The following is an 11,217-nucleotide window of genomic DNA, read 5'->3' as shown; positions in this document are numbered from 1 at the left end:
AGCCCACCCTGGGAGGACTCCATTCCACATTCTGAAACCCCATATGTAGACAGACACACACACACACACACACACACACACACACCCCCACACACACACACACACACACACACACACACACACACACACACACACACACACACACACACACACACACACACACACACACACACACACACACCTTAAAAAGATGCATCAAGAAAGCTTGTAGATTCTTATTTCAACTCTTCTCAACAATAAAATGTACACAATTCAGTATGTACGACGAGCTATTTGAGGGCTGTTCATGCAACACCATGGCTAAGAACACACACTCCGTGATGTGCTCACAAGCCTATGCATGAATGGAAGGCAGAGCAGCATGTGGACAGTAAGTAACTTGTCAGCACTTGCTAAAGGTACAATCTGTTCTACACTGTTGAGAGCAGCATGGAATGGGCTGCGGGACAGGTGGCCTATCAGTGCAATTTCCTACTGGAAATGTGAATTCTTGTTCATCGAAGAGGAAGAGGGGGGGAAGAAGACCCCACTGCAGTTTCAAGGACAATTGTGTGTTCTGGAAAAGCCATATGACACACCTGTAGATATATTCACAGCGCAATGTTCTCGTCAAATGACCGTCGGGCTTCTCTTCGGGAGGGAGTTCAAATGGTATCACCAGACTACCCTAACAGCTTGAACATCCTCGATAAATGCTTTTTTTTTGCAATTTGGCTTGCCAGTCAGTGGAGTAAGGGGGAATGATGCACGTTTTGCTTTGGACACATTGATCATATGGCTGTTGGTCAAGTTTAACAGGTGGTCGCTCGTCTCAGGTGGATATCGAAGGAAAATACATTTGAATGTTAAGCACGTTAGAAACGAGAGGTGATCTCTCATTCCAGGGGGTCTCTCAAGGCAGAATCTACTGTAAAGTATTGAATTTCTGGATTTCTCTCTTGCATAACCTCAAGTATCAGATTACATTACAGGTTACACAAGGACCCACAAGATCAGTGATCTGTAATTGATTGTTCTTTGTCAGTCACAGTCCCAACACTGGATGCTGTAACAAGTAAACTGATCTCTCACAGTTTTGAGCTTGCAACTCCCTTTCTACAAGAAATCAATCTTTGTTGTGTTTAAACGAGTGTCTGTGAGAGGGGGCGAGTTTGGCCCCCTGCCAGTCGACGGTTCAGTAAACTGCAGTCGATGTACATGAGGGCTCGACGTCGAAAATTCGCACTGATGGACATCAACAGACAGCCTTGCAGGGCAAACCATTGTGTCTGTATTAGCAATTGTGAAAAGCATTTCGCAATTTAAAACGTTGTCGTTTCCCAGACATACGATAACTATCGTAATGCTACATACAGCAATGGAACGTGCTTGCACTTTGACAGAGGTTTTATTGTTTTCGTACACATTTCCAAAGTTAATCGGTACAACATGCATGAGTATATATGCAGCATATGCGTGTGTTTCAAATCTGAATACTATCTTAACACAAAGATAGATTGCTGTTTGTTGTTTTTGAAACCTCCGCCACTGAATGTGGATGAGATAATGCTTTCACCTCTGTATGCCTGGTGTTGGCTTTGTGGTTAGGGTGACGGGCTTTGGATCCTAGGGTCCTGAGTTCAAATCCCGCTCAGCTGTTGAATTAATACCAGGTGGGGTTAACTCGGCCTGTCGTCCTTCCGAGTTCGGCAAAATGAGTGCCAGCATGCTGGTATACTGTGTCGGAGTGGCAACCCGTCCAGGATTGTGTCCAGTCGCCAAGGAGACTGCTTAAGCAGCACCAACGCTCTGCACAGAGTATGGTCCCAATATCCTCCTCCTTCTGCTCTGTCTGTCTGTTTGTCTGTCTGTCGATTTGTTGGTTTAAAAAAAAAAAAAAAAAAGTTGTGGACGGATTCAGATGAAATTTGGTGGAGAGCTTGGGCTCTCCCCACCAAGACGAAATGATTAGATTTTGGTGAAGATCCGAGTCTGGACCCGATAATTTTTTTAAGGGATTTTTAACCATTGAGAGAAAGGTCCAAAAACGACATGTCGCAAGATATCTCAAAAAGTTATGGACAAACTTGGTGGACAGGTTGGGCAGGTAACAAGGTATAATTGGTTCGATCTTGGTGAAGATCCGAATGCAGATCCAGATCCGATATGTAGCATGTAATAAAATGACTAAAACGATATGTAGCATGATGTCTCTGGACTATCAGCTTTTATTTTATTTTCTCTGTGGAACATTTTATCCAGAGATGACCCTCAAAAATTTTCATATCGATCAGATGTGGCGTTCTACATATCCAATTATGACGTCATAACGAGGCCACCTATGACGTCATTAAAAAAACCACACTTATTCAGCATGAGGAGTACTTGCTATGTGCCAAGTTTCAATTTTTTTCCTTGGTGCGGTTTCAGAGATGCGGAGGTCCAAATTTTTCCAACATGGCTGCCACACAACATGACCTATGACGTCATAATTATGCATACCTGCCAACCCTACCGATTTGCGCGGTGGCCTACCGATTTTCTATAGCTCCCAACGCCTACCGATTTTATTAGTCAGACATACCGCATTTGGAAATTATTGGAAAAAAAAATAGTTGTGTTTTTTCATTTTTGCGTTCGTTTCTCACTGCCAAGATCGTATTACACGCTGCTGCTTCTACATTCTACAAAACTCGTGCCTGACATTGATTTCTTATCTCGTCAGCGATTGGTTATTGCTTCCAAACTAAGCATGACCAATCAAACGGGACGACAGGAAACAGCGGGCATTCATTTCAAGACAACGCGCCATTTTCCATTCCTGATCAAAGACTGCAGTTAACAGAGTACTCATCGCTTCAGTGCACGACAACAATGCAAACAGCAGAAAAGAAAAAAACCACCCCCACGCTGGATCAACGAGTTTAAGCCAAGTTGGACAACAGAGTTCAAGTGTATCAAGGCTTCGCGTGAGGTAAACTGTAAATATGTGATGAAATCAGAGTGGCCAGTCATTTCATTCATCAAGATGTATCAGTGAGTTGATGTAAACTCTTGTGTACACGTATGGGCACATACATGTGGAGCTTGGACAGTCAGTAATTTATGGAAACGTGACTGATGATCACGATGTCTTAGAAAAATAAAGATTGGTGAGTCGATCAACCATGTTAAGTTTTCTCTTTTTCACTCTAAAAATATGTTGATATATTTCAGCGAACTGTGGTCTCAAAATGCAGGAGATTGCACAATTTTGCTTCATTTTTTTTTAGAAAAATTTCCGGGGGTCATGCCCCCGGACCCCCCTGGGGACGCGTGCGATGCCAGCCTACCGCTTTCCCTTCAAAAAAGGTTGGCAGGTATGATTATGATTAAAACATTCCACACGCGTCGTCATTCCAATGGCGAAAATTTCGTCTCAATCCGACAAATGGTTGCGGAGAAAAACAAGAAAGTTCTGTGCGGAAAAACAAACAAACAAACAAAAAAGAGACAGAGACAGATAGACGGACCGAAACGCAATACCCTCACCTTCGACGAGGGGAATAAAATAACAAAGAACTATGATTGTCTTAAATCAGCTTCCTGGACAAGTGAAAATGTCTTTTTGCTGAAAGGATCTATCACTTGAGATACATTTTGGTAAAGGAGTCAGGAAGGCAGAGATCATGTGCTTCATGTAAACTTGAAGTGACATGAGATTTCAATGTGAAGACATTCTCTGCAGGGCGAGATATTTTCACCATCCCCCCCCTCCCCTCCTCCCTCCCTGTGGCCTGTTTGATACATCGCTCCACAAGTGGCCCATTTGACAAACCAGTGGGCCCGTTGTTCCGATTGAGCAAAGTTTCATTGGTCTTCACAGCCTTGTTGCATACCAGCCTGCTGTACTGCTTGAGCATTAGCTTGCCTTTCAACAAGCTCAGATGTGCTTGGGGCCAATGCGGGGATTTATATGTTCGCTATTATTGCCAGATAGTACTATTCTTATTATTGTTGTAAATATTATTATTATTAATATACGCTTTGTTACAATGTTATCATCGTGTTTTCTTTTTTTTTAAATTAGAATGCCATGCCGTGGTAGAAGGACGTATTAAGCTGCTTTAAGCTATACCTTAACATGGCGTGCATTTAAAAAATGGGAATTCTAATGGATTTTTTGTCATTAATGTGCTGAATCAACTCAGGAGGTCATGATGATCATTTTCGTGCATCACATTCCACATCAGAATGCTAAAGGAAGAACTTCACAAAAAACATGCACGTCGCGTCGCGTCTTGTTGCCGCGCGCACGCACGCACGCACACACACTTCATCTATTTATAGTGGATTGCTCCATTGTTGTGGCCTGTTTGACAATGCTTCCCCTTCGTCTCCGATTTAACACACCGCTCCCCCTTCATGGCCTACTTTACACATCGCTCCCCCCTTTATGGCCTACTTTACACATCGCTCCCCCCTTCATGGCCTACTTTACACATCGCTCCCCCCTTCATGGCCTACTTTACACATCGCTCCCCCTTCATGGCCTACGTTGCACATCGCTCCCCCCTTCATGGCCTACTTTACATACCGCTCCCCCTTCATGGCCTACTTTACACATCGCTCCCCTTCATGGCCTACTTTACATACCGCTCCCCCTTCATGGCCTACTTTACACATCGTTCCCCCCTTCATGGCCTACTTTACACACCGCTCCCCCTTCTTGGCCTACCCTGCTCATCGCTCCCCCTTCATGGCCTACTTTACACACCGCTCCCCCTTCATGGCCTATTTTACACATCGTTCCCCCCTTCATGGCCTACTTTACATACCGCTCCCCCTTCATGGCCTACTTTACACATCGTTCCCCCTTCATGGCCTACTTTACACACCGCTCCCTTCTTGGCCTACGTTGCACATCGCTCCCCCCTTCATGGCCTACTTTACACACCGCTCCCCCTTCATGGCCTATTTTACACATCGTTCCCCCCTTCATGGCCTACTTTACACACCGCTCCCCCTTCTTGGCCTACGTTGCACATCGCTCCCCCCTCCATGGCCGACTTTACACACCGCTCCCCCTTCATGGCCTACGTAGCACATCGCTCCCCCGTTCATGGCCTACTTTACATACCACTCCCCCTTCATGGCCTACTTTACACATCGCTCCCCTTTGGTTCTGCAGCACAGACCGACGGGCATCATTGCATCGGCAATGGGTCGACTTCATGTGAACATGTTGCCATTTGCCTCAACGAGAGATGACAGACTGGGGCAATGTCAAAAACATGCCCACAACTTTTTCGCCCTTTGCTCGCCTGTCAGGCATAACATACAAACGAATCACATTGGGGTTTTTTGGGGTCCTGTGGATCCAAAAGACCCAACATACCCCGAGGACCGAAAAAAATCTCAGAAGACCCAAAAGACTCCGAGGACCCAAAAGTTCCCAAGGACCCAAATCACCCAGAAAACTCCGAGGACCTAAAAGACCCAAAACACTATTATTGGTCAATAAATAGTATAAGTAGGGGACGAGATAGAGTACAAGTAATTACTTCGTAATTAAATTAACTTTGTAATGTAAATGGGTTGGCATTGCCATCAGACTTATTCAAATGTTTTATGTTCTTTAACATTTCCCGCAGAGCATTTGTCTCGGAGCAAAGCAGAGAAAACACCGAATTCAGAGCATCAAACAAATTCATCAGCGATGAACTCTGAACTACAACTTGCCATGTTTCACGAGTGCAGGACTATTCCTTCATGGTCAGGAGGAGGGGCTGTTAGAGGGGGAAGAGTTGAGCCCCACCCCGATAACATCCTCGGGCAACTTACAGTTTTAGCGATTGGAGGCGGCTGTCCATAGTCTCCTGCCGTCCACGCATTTGCTTCACATCATTCAAAATGCGTCCGACATCCCCCTGGTGGATCCGCAGCTCGTCTGGCTTCAGTGTGGACACCTGCACCTCCAAATATAGTCACAAAGTGAGAGAAAATCGTTATACGTGCAAGCTCAACATGCAAAATACCGCAACGATTCTTGCTCATGCACCTCACAAACCCAACCACACTTCCTTTGATATTGATAACTAAATAATCGGTTAACAATGCCACGTTCCACCTGCACCAACTTTGTCTTGTTCATTTCGGGTTTGGGGTATTTCATAACTTGCACAAAGAACGCTGGTTAAATAAAAGCTGACAAGTAGTAGAAACAGGGTAAGTTGGGTATAAAGGTTATCCCGAGGCTCATGTTACATAAACAATACATTGACAATGTAAGGCTGTTGTTTCTGCACGAATCAAAACAGATATGTTCCAGACACCATTCTTTTTCTCGGTATTTGATTGACTTGCTCACTTATTTATTTATTTGTATATTTATTTATCTATCCACCCCCCCCCCTCAATCACCCCCTCCACCGGTGCAGATGTAGTGCAACCTTATCTCAATACAACTGTGCTCACATTGTCCTACAAAATCCACAGCAATGAAGCATAACCACTTGAATACAGTGTTGAAAAAATGGTCGACTTGCAGTTTACAGTAAAGCTCTGCTGGCATTCAGGAATGCCATGGCTGTGAACCGTGGCCTTGTCCACAACGAGCATGGCCTTTTCAGCATGGTTGAGAAAACTCACACGCATATATATATATATATTGTTAGAGATCAACCTCAATAACACAGGATATGGATGTTTGCAAAGGTCAACTGGCAGGGATTGCCATCTACCCTCTTTCAAAAGGATTGGGTTACCATCACCCAAGCACCTGATATTGATTCTGCCCGGGAATACGTTCACAAAAGCCAACAACCAGGTAGCGGTTTATCCCGTCCCACCTGTTCTTCTCCGATACGTCACATCGGCCTCGGTAGAGTGAAAGTCTGATGTGTTTTTTTTTAAATACCTGTTTCTACTACTTGCCAGCACCTCCAGGAGACATTCGTTCTTCAGTAACCCTTTCCTGTTTAAACTCACAACATCCAGTCTTACCACACACCTCAACTCTTTTGGTAATTTTTGGAACTATTGGTTCTAGATACACCACTATCTCACGTGACTCCTCCCCCTCCCTCACCCCACCCCCTCCAGCCAATTCATACCCTTTATCTTTCCTACCCCATTAAGCTTAATTAACCTCATGCTCTTATACTTTCAGGCTGCAGTTCTCGTTCTCTCGTTTATTAATTCCCTAATTTTGTCCAACTGTGGTCCCCTGCCCACTGTCAGTACTACACATAGATTTTTCCACAAGCTTAGGTGTCTTGTACAAATAAACTTATGCCCAATTTATGGAATGAACATTTGTATATGAACCAGCCATCACAGGTGGTCAGCACCATCCAAGCCTTACAAAGAACCAGGAGATGGTTCGTGTTCAATTACTTCAATGCCTGACGGCATCTAATCTTTCCCACATCAGGAGCCTTGAGCCGAAGAGAGAGACAAATTGTCGAGGGACGGTAGTTTTGTTTACCATTTGATTCATCCAACGCCCATTCCAGGGTGATGAGGACTACCAAAGAACCTTCTTGGGGAATGAAATACATGGAGTAATTTGCCATTTCCATCCCAGCATTAGTCTGGCCAAAATCCAAAGTCCTGCCCCGTGTGATGGAAACAATGGTCCTTTGCAAAATAAACCATGGGATATTTAACACCCACGAGCAGATCTTCCAATGGACAGGACAGTCATCGAAGCAACGCCCTGTCAGTAAACCACCGACTCGTCCGACAGTTTATATCGAGTCGGGAATCAAAACCAGACGAGACAGATCAAAAGCACGTGCGCTACCTTGAGCTATCCTGTCAGCCCTTTTGTGAACAGTACTGCATTCCCGATGAGCATTCCACGGTTACAGCCCCTTATACCTACTCTGTTAAAACAGGAACACGGTGAGCTCTGCAAATTCCACACTAAATTGTTTCGGTGAATGAGAAAAGAGGATTTATGATGACGTGATAATGGAGGTGACACTTCACCCTCTTTGCAGTTCATTTCTAATGAGCTCGATGTAGGAAACATGAGAGTTTCACTTTTTCCATCCTAGTCCATCCAGTGTGCCACTCCAGGAGCCTCCCCAAAAATCACCTGCCGAATCAACAACATATATATTATTGGCATTCCACAAAACGGGAAAATCCTCAAAACTTCCTGTCGATTGACCAAGATTCAGCAATTTATTTGAGCAGATTCCGGTATACAATGATGTCTCTGGTTGCAGTTCACAATGAGCTGCATTGGAGAAATTAAGGTTTTTTGGAAATCTGTAGACCAATGAATGGAAAGGGAAGAAGCGTGGTTCAAGCTCTCATCTTGGCTCTGCCCTGGAGAGGTTGCTGCGCTTGTCTAATTGATCGATGCGAAACGTAAAGTTGCTTTTCGCAGTGGGGAGCCGATGGAGGTCCAATGGACAAATGGTGACGAGATATAGGTGGCAGACACGAACATGACTCCGACTGTTCATGGAGATTGTGATTTTACAGAAACCGTACGGTCATGGACAATGACCGCATTGTTCAGAAGGAAGGGCATGGGAACGCGTCCAGACACCACTGTGTTCACTTCCACTTATGAAGCCACTCAATTTGTCAAAAATGAAAACATGATGTTAAAGGTGGAACACGTCGATTTCACCTTACTTCCCTCAATTATAATATCAGCTTTGTTCAAAACCAGGAAGACATTCGACATCAACTGTTATTTCTACAATTTCCACTGCATGGTGAAACACATCAGAAAGATGGCTTTGATGCTGGAATAAAGAATACGGTGCATTGTTGTGGATTAAAAGAAAAAGTTATATTTTATCAAAACCGTACCAACTATGCCACCGTTTGGGAATCGGTTCCATCGATTTGCTCGCTGCCTAAACAACTGCTCGGCCTAGTGTGTCGAACTCTGGATTGTGTGTTGGTTTCAAGACCGCAATTACTCATAGCTTTGCAGAGATCTGTATGAATTAAAAAAATTTAACACCAATGCAAATTTTATGGTACATCAGCATCCAAGAATGCAAAAGTAGGATCAGCAGTATGAAACGTCATGTTGCCTATAAGACAGTCTTCAGGGCTTCACCCATAATATCTCAACTCTCAACAGCAGGTGGATTGGACTGAATAATCTCAATGTATGTTTGTGCAAATAATTAATCAGTGTAACCATTTATTCCCTATGGACATTCACCTCCACTTCCTCTACCTCTCCATGACTCCGTCTACCTAAGCTGGATGAGATACTCATGACTACTTTGTCAGAATAATTCCTCACAAGAAGGTAAAACTGGGTTTATATTTCTTCTTGGGGCTTTTAGGCCATCCTATCAATCACCCCTTTTACCCTGAAAACACCTTTGACTTTTCTTTCACAGTTTTATGGGAATTTTTATTTATTTACTGCTGTATATTTCTCCCTCTCACCCACCCCCTCCCCCCATTCTTTAAGGAAGCATTTTAGCATATTGTCTTGAAGACATTGATTTGCATTCAATGAGTGATGCCCTCATGTTTGGTGTTCTTTGTTTTTTCTTTGTTTGCTTTTGTAAGCCATCTTTGTTAATTTCTTTGTTTGTTTGCTCAGCATGTCCAGCAAATAATATAAATGCAAGTTAAAACAAGAAAGAGCGATCAGAGGTTGCAGACCCTCGCCACGACGTGCTTTGTGTGGTGTTTGTGTTCTGGTTTGTTACGTAATTCATATTAGACAGAACTAGAACTGCCACTTTAAAACTGCGAGCAGTTATTTCCGGGTAACAAGACGCCCCGCTTTGATTGGACACCTGACCCTGACCCTGACCATGACGTTCATTATTATTATTATTCAATTGAATTCAGGATGGGATTAAAATTAATTCAATTCAAATCAAATGGAAGACCAAATACAGAGTGCTCCAAAAAGGCCTGGACTACTTTGGTTGTTGATACATTTAGAACCACAAATGATACAATGATACCCTTTGGTTTATATGATAGAGAAACTCACAAAAGGTTTGTGCACACCATCAACACACTAAATATATATATATATATATATATGTAAATACGTATATATATATATTTATTGTTATGGATTTCAGAATCCGGTCTGATGAATGCATCCACATAGCCAGTTCCTCAGACAGTTATTTCCTTAAATGCATGTTCAGATTAGCCCCATCCCCATGTCGAATGGGTTCGTAAATGTGATTCGTTGAGAAGGGTAAAGGATAGATCTCCTCTCTTATGGGAAGCTTTTTTCTTTACGACAGACACGTTTACATACATTTCTTTCCCGAGCTCTGAAGCCTGCCCTAATTTTTCTTATCAGCATTCTTTCGCGACCTCTGATGCCCGCCTTTTTTGAGAGCACACGGGTCGTCATGGTAACTGTGCCCCAGTGGGGTGGGGTGAGCTTGGGGCGGGACGGCACCCCGTAGAGACGCCCCAAAGATATAAAAAGATGTTCTGTGAAGAGAGGCGTTCTGTGGAGAGAGACGTTCCGGAGAAGAAAAGGCGAAAGAGGGACGTTCTGAAGCAATAGAGACGTTCTGTGAGGAGATACGTTTTGAGAGTGGGGAAAAAGCGAAAGCGATACGTTCTGAAGAGAAAGAGATACGTTCTGAGATTAAAAAAAAAGGCGTCAACGAAAGAGGTACGAGAGAGAAGCGAGCAAGAAGCGGGTGTAGGCGCGCAAAAGAGGAGAAGGAAGTGCGTGTGTGGTTGTCTGGCCAGCGCCAACAGCGAGACGGTTCGTCCTGCCCAGAGCTTCAGCAAGCGAGCGTGTGGACTGGCATTCAAGGCTGCCCCGCGAGAGGCTGTACAACAAAGCTGGGTGCTGGCGACGGACGTGACACGCACACACGCATTTCAGAACGTTTTTGCTTCACGGATGACTTTCTGGTGAACGAGACGATTTCCCCCCCTCCCCTCCCCCTGAATGATCCTTTGGGTACCCTTGTCTGTGTTTAGCTGTAAGTCAACCCCTGCTTAGCTACTGCTCTTTGTCTCTTTCTTGGCATTTTGATTGATTTTGCTTTGAAATTCTTTATTTACCTCAGCAAATAAAAAGTTGGTTTATTTATTTATTTTATAATGAATAAATTATTTGTCGATTTCCAACCTGTCCGTGTTTGTCCTTTCCTTCATTGGTCTAGCATTGTTCGAACCTCGATAGACTGGGAGGTAATTACCACAGATTTGACCAAAAAATTGTCGGCACGCACCATCGGTTAAAACGCTCAGCCGCCCTAATTAAAATTTAATCAGATA

General features: G+C 43.9%; 1 protein-coding gene across 5 annotated transcripts in view; it reads right to left on the bottom strand.

Moving 5' to 3' along the window:
- The window catches only part of HSF1 (heat shock transcription factor 1), a 61,096-nt gene that overhangs the window by 25,283 nt on the left and 24,596 nt on the right, over positions 1 to 11,217 (bottom strand). For all 5 annotated transcript variants that reach the window (XM_085893167.1, XM_085893169.1, XM_085893164.1 and 2 more), the window contains exon 4: positions 5,803 to 5,927. In XM_085893167.1, the coding sequence (XP_085749293.1) occupies positions 5,803 to 5,927 (125 nt within the window). The remainder of the gene's footprint in view (positions 1 to 5,802; positions 5,928 to 11,217) is intronic.

The sequence above is a fragment of the Eptatretus burgeri genome, chromosome 8 (assembly GCF_056783735.1).
Source record: "Eptatretus burgeri isolate ZD-2024b chromosome 8, Ebu_testis_v1, whole genome shotgun sequence".
Taxonomy (NCBI): Eukaryota; Metazoa; Chordata; class Myxini; order Myxiniformes; family Myxinidae; genus Eptatretus; species Eptatretus burgeri.
This window is presented reverse-complemented; position numbering and strand designations above follow the sequence as displayed.